Source organism: Hevea brasiliensis, chromosome 13, assembly GCF_030052815.1.
Source record: "Hevea brasiliensis isolate MT/VB/25A 57/8 chromosome 13, ASM3005281v1, whole genome shotgun sequence".
NCBI lineage: Eukaryota > Viridiplantae > Streptophyta > Magnoliopsida > Malpighiales > Euphorbiaceae > Hevea > Hevea brasiliensis.
Genome location: NC_079505.1, coordinates 81,578,192 through 81,592,773, shown reverse-complemented (window position 1 = coordinate 81,592,773; position 14,582 = coordinate 81,578,192). Strand labels below are relative to the sequence as shown.

At 33.1% G+C, this 14,582-nt stretch overlaps 2 protein-coding genes across 2 annotated transcripts; one reads left to right on the top strand and one right to left on the bottom strand.

Moving 5' to 3' along the window:
* The first annotated feature begins 1,730 nt into the window (after positions 1–1,730).
* On the top strand, positions 1,731–3,506 carry LOC110654349 (AAA-ATPase ASD, mitochondrial). Its single transcript, XM_058132478.1, has one exon. The coding sequence runs from the start codon at positions 1,861–1,863 to the stop codon at positions 3,433–3,435; it is 1,575 nt and encodes a 524-aa protein (XP_057988461.1). The 5' UTR covers positions 1,731–1,860; the 3' UTR covers positions 3,436–3,506.
* A 111-nt stretch (positions 3,507–3,617) lies between these two features.
* LOC110654348 (DDT domain-containing protein DDR4) lies at positions 3,618–13,216 on the bottom strand. Its single transcript, XM_021810300.2, has 12 exons — positions 12,318–13,216; positions 12,094–12,204; positions 10,144–10,230; positions 10,003–10,040; positions 9,167–9,248; positions 8,008–8,114; positions 7,674–7,830; positions 5,822–5,914; positions 5,534–5,657; positions 5,372–5,414; positions 5,048–5,236; positions 3,618–4,975 (listed from the first exon to the last, which is right to left on the bottom strand). Exons 1-12 carry the CDS (start codon positions 12,723–12,725, stop codon positions 4,234–4,236), a joined length of 2,181 nt encoding a protein of 726 aa, XP_021665992.2. The 5' UTR covers positions 12,726–13,216; the 3' UTR covers positions 3,618–4,233.
* Positions 13,217–14,582: the final 1,366 nt, after the last annotated feature.

The following is a 14,582-nucleotide window of genomic DNA, read 5'->3' as shown; positions in this document are numbered from 1 at the left end:
TAAGCACAATTTAATTTAAAAAATAAAAAATTAACTCATATATTATATATATATATGCTCTGACCATATATGTATGTATATATGCCTATCATTGATGAACTTGTAAAGTCAATTATTTGGAGTGCATGATAAATCATGGCAGACTGAGACTTGACTTCTGCATTCAAAAAGCAGTCTGATATTTCTTATTTTATACTGTAAGAGTGTATATTAAGCATTTAAAGATATAATACATTTAGATATTAACAGATTAAAAAACAATGTTCAAGACAGATTTAAATTTTAAATGTTGGATGCCAGCTGTTATGGTATATAAGTAAATATAAAATGTATTTTTTTGTAATTATATTTATAAATTTTAATAATATTTAAATAAATAAAATTTTAATATTTTATAAAATTATTAAATATAAATAATAATAATAATAAATATATTTTATGTAAATTATTAATTTAAATTTGTAAAATTAAATAGTTTTGAATTTTATTTAAGCAATAAAAAAATAATTAAAATTTTATAATTTTTAATATTAACATAAAATTAATTTCAATTTTTGAAAAAAAAAATCATATAATCTACTTTAATTAATTTAATAAGATAAATTTTTGTTGTTGTATTTCATCACAATTAATTGTTGCTGATTTGCTAAATTCATTTAAAAAATTCCAATATTCAGACAATTACATACAATTTAATTCATGTGCTTACATCTTTTAAGAATTTATGAGTCCCATCTCTTTTTCAATAACATAGCAAAAATTTTTATATTTTTAATTTGAAAATTATTTCTCGATCTGTTGGTTTTATATAAAAATTTTATTCATATTAAAATTTAATTGCAAGAAAAATTTATAATTTCATGATTTAATTAAAGAAGGCTTAATAAAATAAAAAACCTGAATTTCCTAATAAAATTAAGGCCATTAAATTATATTCATCAATCTGTCCATGATGATGGTGGATTAATTGGTTAAAGATTTAACTGTTAATATATTTCAATTCAAATTCGAATCTCACTTATTATTATTATTATTATTATTATTATTATTATTATTATTATTAATGATATTTTTTGAGATAAAATTTTAATTAAATTGAGTTGAGTTTTATTTTGTTAATGATCTGTAGGCTCTGTTTAGCCTTGAGATGGATACTCATGCCCTAAAGTTGTTTCTTCAAAAAAAAAAAAAAAGGCACATCAATCTACGGTGGATAAACTCGTGCGCACGTTGTTATTGAATGGATTTCCTCAATGCTGAAAAGAGAATCATAGATATTAGGAGGTGAAGGAGCCCACAAATTTTGTCTATTTTCATTGAAAATCAACAAAACCACCACCGCCACTTGTACTTAAAGACCATGTGTCCAATACTTAGAAGAGGAGAGGAAGGTTACTACTGTTAATGGCAATTGGGTAGCTACAGTACAGTAAACAGTACACAACTACACGCTCTAGGACCAATAATGACTCTGTAATACGCAGGGCTTCCTCCTCTTGCTTGCCTGGCTGTATTTGTGGCTTTTTATAGCCAACGTCCAAACATATCCCACTAAATAATCAGAAAATGACACCGAAAGTATTCCCATTTCAGTGTATTGTACCCAGAGAAACATTTCTTACATACATTTGTTTTTGGCAAATACTTACTATTTATTATTATTATTATTATTATTATTTTTTCTTTCTTTTCTTATACTTTACCTACTTTTTCTTCTTTACTTTTATTTATTTATACGAGCTAATGCAAAACCCATCAATATGCTCACATTAGCCTATAGGAAAACATAAACACAAGAACCATTGTTGCGTTAGGCCTAGAGAGAAAAGGGGGAAAACCCAGAGAGCAAAAAAGAAAACCATGATGGCAATTGCACCTCAAACAATGACTGAGATGTGGGCAACAATGGGCTCAACAATTGCTAGTTTCATGTTTCTTTGGGCTATCTTTCGCCAATTTTGCCCGTATGAGGTTCGCCGTTACTTGGAAAAATATAGCCAAAGAATCATGAGTTTCTTCTACCCTTACATTAAGATATCAATTCATGAATACACTGGGGATCGCCTCAAGAGAAGTGAAGCCTATGCTGCTGTTGAGGCTTACCTGAGTGTCAACTCTACCAAGTTTGCTAAAAGGCTCAAGGCTGAGATGGGTAAAGATTGCAGTAACTTGGTACTTAGCATGGATGAGTATGAGAGGGTCACCGATGAATTTCGGGGGGTTAAGGTTTGGTGGGTTTCCAGCAAGCTGGTGTCACCTAGCCAATCCATGTATCCTCAACAAGAAAGAAGGTATTACAAGCTCACCTTTCACAAAAGCCATAGGGAGATGATCACTGAGGCTTACTTGCAGCATGTAGTGAGGGAAGGGAAGGAGATTAGGGTGAGAAATAGGCAGAGGAAGCTTTACACTAATAGTCCTGGCTACAAGTGGCCAAGCTACAAGCAGACTATGTGGAGCCATATAGTCTTTGAGCATCCTGCCACGTTTGAGACAATGGCCTTGGAGCCTGAGAAGAAGAAGGAGATTATTGAAGATCTTGTTACTTTTAGCAAAAGCAAGGATTTCTACGCCAGAATTGGAAAAGCATGGAAAAGAGGGTATCTTCTTTATGGTCCTCCAGGAACTGGCAAGTCTACTATGATTGCTGCAATGGCGAACTTGTTGAACTATGATGTTTATGATCTGGAGCTCACTGCAGTGAAGGACAATACGGAACTAAGGAAGCTTTTGATAGAAACTACCAGTAAATCGATCATAGTGATTGAGGACATCGACTGCTCGCTTGATCTTACTGGTCAGAGGAAGAAGAAAGCGGAGAAATCTTCAGATGATGAGAAGGAGAAATCAGAGAAGGAAATTCCTCGTAAAGACCTTAAAGAAGAGGCAAGCAGCAAGGTGACACTTTCAGGGTTATTGAATTTCATCGATGGGTTATGGTCAGCTTGTGGAGGTGAGAGGCTAATTGTCTTCACCACCAATTATGTGGAGAAGCTTGATCCTGCTTTGATAAGAAGGGGTAGAATGGATAAGCACATTGAACTTTCTTATTGCAGTTTTGAGGCATTCAAGGTGCTTGCAAGGAACTACTTGAAACTCAAAGCACACCCTCTGTTCGGCAAAATTGAAAGGCTAATGAAGGAGACCAAGATCACACCTGCTGATGTTGCCGAAAACCTTATGCCCAAGTCCCCACTTGATAATGCAGAGACATGTCTTTCAAACTTGATTCAAGCCCTCGAGGAAGTAAAAGAAGCAGAAGCTTTTAAAACAGAGAAAGAAGAAGAGGCAGCAGCATGTGACGACAACCTGAGGAAGAAGCAACTTAGAAGAAAGGCAGAGGAGGAAGCAGCAGCTAATGAGACGTCAGGGTACCCCGTCAACATAGATGTTGCCCGGCCACGGGAAAATGGAGAAGCCGAGGAAACATTGTGAACTGGCATCATCATTAAATTCTTGTATTAAATATATTGCCCACGTAAATTTCGGGTACAAGGTTGAAGTAATTATTATCGTTTACAAGTTACAAATATCTGTTTCTGTAACAAGTCCATTTAGAACACAAAACAAACACTACTCGAGCAGTTGCACCATAATATATAATTACAAAAAAGACAAACAGCACAATCACTTTCGTCCATTGCACAGCTCGCATCATAAAAATGTCAGCATTACAAACCAAGAATGGTAGCAATTACAATGTAGGAAAAATGATCAACCGATAAGTGAAACATTAGCTACCCCTTAAGGGAGGATAGACCATTACATAAAAAAGATTTCAGATCCAATCATTTTATCCGCAAACAAAGCCAAAACCAAATGATCAATGGGCACATCGTTTTTTGTAATCATGGTGGATTAAACTACAGGGCTTGAACATCTAATGCCCAAATTTTTCGGTTACAATATCAGTTAAGGTTATTGTACATTAATTGGATAAGATAAGGAACTCCCAACGAATTCTCATTCACCCATTGTAGGTTTTCTATGAATGTAGACATGCTAAAAAATGACTACCTAATCTACATAACTCTCAGTATCAAGTCACTCACTGCTGCAAATCCTGAATGAATTTCATCAGGCTGTTTCTTAACTTCACCATGGAAGAACTTTGACCAGAATTTCCTCCACAGGCTTATCACAAAATTTATATAATATTGTTTTTTTACTATCGTACATTAAGCTTTCCCTGAGAAAAAACAACAAACCTTGTTCTCTAGCAGGGAGGGAAACTTAAAAATTGCCTCTATCTTCATCTTTCATTATTGTGTTTGGACCATCATCAAAACCAGAGCCTGGAGCAAGTTCATTTAGATCGAGGAAACGCCGCTTTCTTACACCCTCAACTTCATCTTCGCCAGGGCTATTTGATTTCTCTGGTGGCTGATTTTGCTGTTTCTCTGCAGTCTGGGTGTAACCTTCAACAGGCTGATCAACTTTCATATCTTGCTCTTCATCCTCATTCTCATCAGAATCTTGACTTCCAGCTGAATACTCTTTCTCACTAGCATCTGAGTGATCATCTGATGCATTTGATTTTTCAGGCTTCATTGACTCTGTTTCTGATTCTGACAGCTCATATTGCCGATAATTAATCCGGTTTCTGGTAGCCCTTCTGCTGCGTCTCAAACCTGATTGAAGCTCATCGACAGACCTTAATTTAGTTTCCCTCCGTGTTCGGCCTGGCATTTTCTTAAATTTTTGGGGCTCATCACTATCCTCACTGATACTTAACGAATCCTCTTCCTCTTCCTCTTCTTCCTCATCTTCACCATTTTCTTCATCCCACCGATACTCCTCATCCCCTTCAGAGCTGCTTGACAGCTTCCTCTGTTTACGTCTCTTCAAGTATTCCTCATCATATACGGCTTCTCCAACTATGTCATCATCACTGTCAAAGTCTGCGTCATTATCTGAGACTGCTTCAACAAACTCTTTTGCTGAATACCGTTGAGGCCTCTGCCTTCGCCTATTGCTGCGAGCAATTACGCAATGGTAAAGCTCATGTGCAATTTCAAGGCAATGCAAGTAACTGAAATTATCTTACCTTCGGTCCAATAATTCAGGTTTATCCCCTTCATCAATGTCATCATAACCGGGTGAATTGGGGGTTGTCAAACAGAAACTGCCTTGTTCAGAGGAATGTGAAGGACCAGTCCATTTACCATTTGTTGAAGCTTCAGGTTTGATAATAACTTCTCTTCTGTAAATAGGCTCTGGGGATGGTGGTTTCCGCCTACCAAAACAATTAAGAATGCAAAGGATTTAATACAGTTAATAATGAAAGTTGGTCAAAGGTACATAACTTCCTCCCAGGGGGGAAAATGAGTAAATAAAAAGCAAAAAGAGGAATACATAATAAAATTCATACTTGGTTATTTTAATAGCCTCACTGATTGACCGGTCATAATCATCTGCAGAAACATTTGGCATCCATGTTCAGATTTCATATATCCATCAATATATGAGAATAATCATCATCAGTAGAAGCCTAACTCTTGCTACTGTGTTGAATAATATTTCTTTATCTTACCAAAAGTGTAAGTAACAGGTTTTCTGTCACGAAGCGAGCGTCCTGGTGAGAGTCCATCCACACTCAAAAAGTTATCAAGAAGTAGAGCCTGTCTATGTTGCTTTTTCAGCAACCTTTCTTTCCTCTGAGTAGTCACAAAAAGCAAACAAGATGTTTTCATAACAGGAAAGCAAAATTTAACACCATATCCAATCACAAAATATAACTTGGGTCAAGAAAGGAGCACTCTCTCTTTCTTGGTTAACATTCAATCAAGTAACAATTTCAGTCAAAATGCAATCTTCATACCTTATGAACCTTCTCAATCTCAGGAAGCATGTCGTTCTTTAGCTTCTTCCCTAATGAGGCCTCTGTTCTATTTTTACTTGCAAAAAGCTTCTCCTGCACCAACAGATAGACAAAGCCAAATAAGAAAATACACTAAATAAACAGCAATAGTTGAAGAATATTGAAAAATCATGCCAGCAGCAACAAATTTGAAATTTTTCTAAACCTCATTACACCAAATGCCGTACAAGAACCTGTTTCTTTATCAAAACCAGGCAGGGGAAAATGTCCTAAAAACACTTATGTAAAGAAGGTATAATAATGCATAACTAATCAGCAAAATGGTACAAAATTTGTCAACCATTACGATGTTGCTTCCATCAACACAGCTCCCAAAATTATTTAAGTGATACTCACAAGCAGAATGACAGAATCAATTGCCAGTGAAATACTTTCTTTCTTTTTTTTAATCAACTGTATAAATTATAGAAGAAAATGCGAAAAAAACCATCATTCATGTACAAACAGAAATGGACACATATCCTATGAAAAAAGGGTTATGAAACCACAAGAAAGTTGATGTCCAACAACTTAACTACCAAAAGTTGTATCATACAACAACTAAAACAGTTAAAAACTTTTTATTCATTAAATTTTTTTTAAAATGATCTATAATTCGTGTGCATATGGTACATATGTCTATATGTATAAAAGAACTGACGGCAAGAGCAACCATATAGAGCATGGAAGAAAAGGGTAGCATCCTCAGAAAACCAAAAACTTATTCAGTAGTCAGTACAAATAAAAATGACAACAAAGAAACCAGAAAAAGGAAAATCTGTTCTAAATAAAGCAATTCCACCAGAAAAGAGAAACCCAGACAATTCTAGATCCTAGAAGTTCAAAGGTCACAGAGGATAATAATGATATCTCAACTAGGCACTCATTCATAAAATTATTCCAGACATCCTAATATGAGTCTACAAATTCAGCATGCAGCTACAAATCCTAACAATTAACTTGCAGCATTCTGTTCTACATATTATGGATGTCTATCACTTAATAGTTAATATATATATCGTGTGTTGCATTTATGTAAAAACCTTTTCAATCTCTTATTACTTCCTCATGAAACTTTGATAGGCAAATTGCACTCCTTGTTTATTTATCCAAGGTTAAAGGAACATACTAGGAGAACACCACTCAACATACTGGCCCACAGAACATTCAAGGTAGCTTCCTTATCTAAGATTCATCTTCCACATATAAACTAATTCTTCCAGGGATTAAAAAAAAACTCTTGGCATATTTTTCTTAAGCTGCCCAGACTTATAAAAACCCAATACAACCTAATCTCAAATGTTAAGAATTCCTCTTTCTTTGTAATTGTAATCCCTTCTCCACTAAGTCACTACCTAACATTCTTAACATCCAAAATTTCATTTGTCCCCTTTCATCAGAAGTTTTGGTTTATAGTTTTAAAGGTGCAGCAGATGAAAGGGGCAATTTACATGGATGGATGGCAATGTAACTATGAAGATTAATGCATAATCACAATTTTACTTCATGCATATAGGCACATCAAAACATTTGCAACTTACCATCTAAAAACAACACAACAACATACTCTCTTCTAAATGAAATGATGGATATGTCAGAGCATGCTTCAAGTCATCATGCATACTATTCATTCTACAATATAAAATAACAAAAATATGAAAGGGGATCTTTTTTGGCGTAAAGAAAATGCTTACTTCAAAACCCGTAGCCAGTAATGATTATCAGAATATATATAAAAATATAGTAAAAATAGAAAATGCATGGAAATTTAAACAAGGCAGGTGTACAAAGACAGGCCATTTAAGTAACATACAGAGACATCTTGAAATTCATCAAAATTAGTTGCAACTGTTTCCCACTGGTATGTGGCATTGGGAAGGACCTGAGAACCTTTTGCCTTTCCCTTCTTCACCTCAACTTTTCTTATTTCCCGGTATAACCGATGACCAATTATTGGATCATCTTCATACCTATGCCAAAAACAAAAACATAGATTATAGAACTTCATACTATATGACAACAAAAACTTTATACCAAACCAAGATCTTGAGTTTTGCACAGAAACAGATAAAGTTGATCTTTTTTACATCATTTTAAAGTACAATAAAAACAAACTAAATTGAATGCTTTATGAAAATCTATATTACCAGTAATTAATTCCTTGCGAATCACCCCCGACGCGTTCTTTACGAAATACAGAAAGTTGAATACCATGTTTAATGGAGTTGTCTATATAATTCCGAATATCTTCTTGCTGCAAATATCACTCAGATTCAATTGCTTTGCTAATGTAACAATAAAAGGAGGCATAAAAAAAATGTTAATGAAGTTCCTATATAGACTCAGAATTAGATACTGCACACAGGTTATTTGTCAAAATTATGGATTGACATGATATTCAGAATATAGATATGAGCTAAATCAAAACTGTACAGAGGAAACATTACTACAAACTAGATATAGATATACCAACCCCAACTAGTTTGGGATTAAGAATTAGTTGTTGTTTGTAGAGAAAAGATTCAACCTTAGCTGTAACTGTAGAAATGCCCTAAGATGTAAAGGAATGCATAATTGCTACAAGTCTACAACTAGAAGAATTCAAATTAGTCGAAGGAAGAGTAAAATTAGGAAATAATTGCTAGAAGCCAAAAATGACTGCTGGATATAACATTTCAGGAAATTTTGAAGAAGATATTGCACAAACAATAAGCAGCCAGCTGCTTCTACAATGTGCATGTTTGCGAGCATAAATAGGATAAATCATAAAGTGAATACCTGTGCCAAGACTTTAAGGCTATATGAGTCCCAAAAAAAAAAAAAGAGAAATGATTTATGAGAACATTCAGATGGCACAGTTCTTTACCAATATGAGTGGCACAATTGAGTGAAATAATTATAAATAAATACATCAGTCAAGACCTACTTGACTTAAATTGAAGGGACAAGAAGTAAATTGAAGGGACAAGAAGACAATACACACCAATACACTTAGAATTTGTGCTCTGAGAAAACCACAAGATCAATCACTAAAGGAAAAAAACCTTCGACACAATCAAATCTCAAAAGGAGAATCATTTACCTGCACAACTAATTTGGAACCAGTCTAAAATTAAGTTAACTTCTTCTAAATATATCCAACCCCATTATGAATAGTGCTCCAATTGGTCTATGAATCAGTATATAATGCCAATTTAAGGTTTAATAAGATTCAATAGGCAATGGAGTGTAAAAAGGAATTAAAATTAACATCGTAGGCAGTAAGCAACTATTTCAAATAAATAATCATAGAACATCCAATAATACCTCAACACGAATGTCACATAACGCTTTCAAGATCACCACACGCATCCCAGGATCAAGAGTTTTATACATTTCAATCTCAACCCTAAAAGAATAAAGTAACATGAAATATTAGAAACAAACAAAGATTAACAATGGAGAGTTTGTTTGGAATTATTGGTTCAGAAAACCTCATCTTGAATATGTTAATTAAAGGTAATTAAAGATTTTTTTAAGATAAATTTAATATGTTTTAATTATAAAAACTCCAAAATAGCTAACCATAGTTTCAAACTAATTTTCACAATGACATCTAAAGGGTACTTTTTTTCAAAAATAAAATTTCAACTTCAATGCCAAAAAGACAAAGTGCTTGTTTGACATTGCGTTTGGATGTTCAAAATTGCTTTTCTAAATAAGAGCATCATTTAGATGCTGTTGAAAAAAGCAGTTTAGAAAAAGCTGTTTTGTTATTTTAGTATTTTTATGACTAAAACTTATCAAATTTAATTTTAAATTATTTTTTAATACTCTCTAACTAGTCTATCTAAAAAAGTAATTTTTTTCAACAACAGTTTCAACAGTAATGCCAAACAGACCTTAAGGCTTTGGGATTGTGGTTGGGAAGCCAAAAAGTGCTTTTTGGAAAAGTACCATTTTAAATGTTATTGAAAAAAAAAACATTTATTTGTTTTGGAGCATTTTAGTTGTTTTAGAGTTCTTATAACTAAAAATTATCAAATTTAACTTTAAACTATTTTTAATACCGGCTAATTAACATATTTAAGGAGTTGTTACAGCAGCTCCAACAATAATGCCAAACAAACTCTAAGAGTATACTAATGTGCAAAACTGCTCACCCATGTGAAGCAACTATGGGAAGTTCCCCATCTGCAACCTGCAAGAAGATGCCAAACTCATCTTAACAGGAAGAAGCTGTAAAGAGGATCAGTTCTAATATTTTTAAACATCTTAAAAGAAGTACAAATGATTTGAGTTACCCAGTGCCACCAGTCTCTTAATTTTCTACACAAAACAGTAATCCAAGTATCCCGTGTAAGGGCCATTCGGGTAATAGGAGGGATTGCCTGTAAAATGGATGGATCAAAAGAAATAAGTATGGTAGTTGCAGTAGCATGGAGTATTTCTACTGCTTTTGTATTAATTATCAAGCAGAAAATGCACAAATGTGCATGTTGCAAATAATTACGATATGAGAAAAACAATTTATTTGATTAGCAGCTTATGTTGTCAACAGCGTTAGGTGCCCTTAAGGTGAGAAGGTCCCCCATCGCCTGAGTGAAATGAGGCACTAATTTATTCTAAAGTAATAAATAATTAAATATACAATGTAAAAAAGTTTAACATATTACATAATCAATAAATTGCCAAATTTCATATTCACATTTCATAATATATTTTATGTTTTAAGCTTTATGATCAAAAGCATTCCTCTAATAATACAAAATATTAAAGAAAAAACCATAAAGTAAATAATATAATTTAAAATTCTAGATGCATTTCCAAAAGGTGAAAACAAATCAAGTCAGCTTTTTTTTTAATTTCTCACCTTGCCCGGGAGCCTCTTAACAACACTGTTAGCAGCTAATGTTAAGAATAAACAATCGAGGTTCAACTCAAACAACAGTTTCAACTCGATCAAGGTTAGGAATTCCACAAGTTTATGACATATCATCATTTCAAATTAAAACAGCTTATGATATGTTTAAGTCATATGAAGTTCCTTTGGTAATGATCACAAGTTACTGGAGCCATTTCTCGTCCAAAATAATTATCACAGCCATTTCACTTCTACGTACTATAAATCAGGCCATAATTTTTATACAAGATTATGATAACCATACTATCACTTTAAAATCAAACTTGTGGTGGCTTGGGGGGACAACAAAATCTATATGTACATCCACCAACCATACTTTTATTATGATCTGCAATATTGGCAAGTAAAGTTTTATCCAATTATATCAGGTTGGCTTTGTAAATCCTTCTTTGCAGTGAGCTCTGAAAGAATGACCATTTCTTCAGTGCATATTTAGGAATGCAACCATCTTTCTAGTTTGTATCACAATTGGCAACTGCCTAGGAGTAGGCCAACAAAACTAGCAGCAGAACACTAACACCTACCTCAAACAAAACAAACATGGCTCAACAAAACTGACTATTTCATAATATCACATCACAAGGCCCTGGTACCAAATATCTGCAGATTTAAAACAGTGCTGTAGCAACCAACACTACATGCATCGCAGAGGTCATTGGCAATGGTCTGGCACCAAGCTTGCTTCCTATGTGAACTAGTTCCAAATGAGCCTGTACCAAAAAAAGAACCTACAAGTTTGTCTTAAAAATGTGATACAAACAACTTCAAGCAGTGCCTAAAGCATCGTACCAAGGACATACACCCTCCATAGTCCTCTCTCTCTCTCTCTCTCTCTCTCTCTCTCTCTCTCTCTCTCTCTCTCTATATATATATATATATACACGCGCTATGTCTTTGGATGCTGCTAGCCAAGTAGCACAATGTCAAATTTTTTCTCACATGAAGGTTACCTAAATGGAATCAATAATTGCAGCACCATTCACATAATGTTTCAATCAACTGTGGCAATGCTAGGAGATAAAATAGGACATGTCCATAATTGCATCCCCTAAACCCTTTGCATGATACTAGCACTGCACCATCAGCCAGTTCTCCACTCATAAAACCATAGTCCCAAGTTCGCACTTACAATCCGCCAATTCACTTCCTTAGCACCCAAAGTAAAACAATTTGGGGGCACTTAAATCAGATCAGAAGTAACACTCCCAGGTTTGGCTAAAATTAAGCTTCTCACTAGAGCACATCACCAAAATGTGAACTGAGCAAATTGTAAACCATGTACAAGAAGTTCAATTAAGTAATATAAACTAAAAAAATAAAAAGCACCAACCTTTAGTAAGGGCATATGAATATCACCCAAAGTGTCATTTGGTGTAATTAAAGCTGTCTCAAACTCCTCGGCTGAGAACTCAACCTGTATATTCAATAGAGGCCTAAATACCTGCAACATGAAAAACATTTAAAAAAAAAATTTGAGCCCCTAAAAGACACCAAAAATGTAGGTAATTAAAACCAACAAAGTTCACAACTTTAAGAAGCATTAGAAAAGCTCACATGCAAGAAATTAAGTATAGAAGCTAATTCCCACATGGAGCGGAGGCTCCACCTCGGCAACTGAGCTGGCTCAGGCGGCCCAACCAGCAACGTAATGATCTTACTGCTGGCGCTGCATTGCTCTTTCTGCTGCGGCGACTCATCGCATCGCTGCTGTTGTTGATGCTCCTTCTTCGGTTTCTGCTTCCGCTCGATCGCAGCCTGCTGCTGGGCAGCCTGAAGCCTCTCGGCGGCTCGAATAGTACAAGCGCGGGACGGTCGATTGCTCCTGTTGGTAGGAGGCGCCGGAGCCGGCACCGGTGGTGGGGACTCCTCGTCAAGAGGGGCAGAGGCGTGGTTTGTAACAGTGGCGGAGTCAGGGGCTTCGTTTAGGGGGATCGGTGATGAGAAGGGTTGTTCGAGGGACATGGTTGGAGAGATCGAGAGGGTTTAGGGAAGCTAATGTGGGATTACATGTAGAGGATCAAGGGTTTGCATTGGAGAGAGGAATCAAAAGGAAAGAAATAATTTTTGGAGTAAGAATGAGAATGAGAAAGGAGAAGAAGATTGAGGACCAAAAGTCCAATCAATTATTTTTATTTATATATACATAATATTTATATGTATGTTGTGATCTGTTTGGATGAGTGGAAAATAGGACAATTTGAAGGAAGAGAAAGAAAGACAGGCAACGGAAGGTATAGGTGGGAAGAGACGAGGTACAATGTCTGGGATTTTATGTAGAACTCGGACTTTTGCTGCTTATTAAGCACTTGGGGTTATTGGGTTTTCATCAATTTTACTAATTTCCTCTTCTTTTTATTCAAGGAATTAGGGTTGGTTTTGCTTTGGAATTTTTATCACACATTCTTCTTGGAATTTGGGGTTCTTAGAGTTGACGGATAATGCTAGTTTGCTTTCCTTTTGGTTTGTGGATTTTTAATTTTTAATAGTGGGTGATTAGCCGTTATTATGATGACTTCACTGTAATTTTCATAAAACTACATATTATATTAATGGTATAATTTCCCTAAAACTAATTATTTTTTATTAAAAAAATGTGAACTCAAATGTTATTTTATCATAAGAGTGATAAATTTTTAATTATTGATTTAAATTAAACTAAAAATTCATCAAATTGACATATTAAAATTAAAATTAGTATTAAAATTAATATCAAATGGATTTGAAAATAAAATAATAATTTTTTATTAATATTTTACTCATTATAAAATTAAAATTTATTTCTTTTAAAGTGCTTGTATATAAACTTTAAAATTAGAATTTAACTTATTTTATACATATATGAAAATAAACTTAAAATTACATTTACATGTTTTTTATATTTTTTTAATTTTAATTAATTATATATAAATATAAAAATATTTATATGTCTTAATTATTATTTAATTTTAATTTTTAATTAATTATATGAAATTAAAAATATTATTTTTTTATTTTTATTTTTTATTAATTATATGAAAAATGTAAAAATTAAATATTCTAATAAATACATAGGTAAAACTTAGTTTTAACCTTTAATAAGATAATAATTCTTATTCATGAATTTTGATTTTTAATATATATATATATATATGATTTTTCTTAATTGTGAGAATCAAATTTTTTATTTTATGAAAATAAAAATTAAAAAAAAAACTCCAAACATCATAAAATCCATTTATTTTTATTTGTAAGTCAATTTTCAACCAATCAAATTGAGTCTAAATTTTTTTTTGGTGAATTTATTTTATGTTAGATTATGAAATATATTAAAAGCTTATGTTTTACTAATTTCTTCTTGATAGGATTGGTGGATGAAACAATTTTTAAATGTTTTCTCTTCCTTTCACACTAAAATTCCGATGAAAAAATGTGCACATTTTAGTGGAGGAGACTTAGAAATTTTATCATCAATTTCATAACATTGACAACGATACGTACACATGAATCTCCTTGCATTGATGGGCAAATACGATATTTTACCAACAAGAGTTATCTGAAATAATCCTTTTTCTTTATTTAAAAAAAAATATTTTTGGAAAATTTCAGTTTATTATTTAAATATCATAAATTGTACATTTGTGTTTAATATATCTTCTTAATTTTGCAAAAAAAAACAAAAAATAAGATAAAATTTAAATTATTTATTTCTCATAATAAAACACTAATTTATTTTAAATTTATATGTATATATATTAATAAATTAAATATATGTCAATGATAAAAATAGACTGCTGTTAAAATTATAATAATTTTATCAGAATCATTATTTCTATATAATTT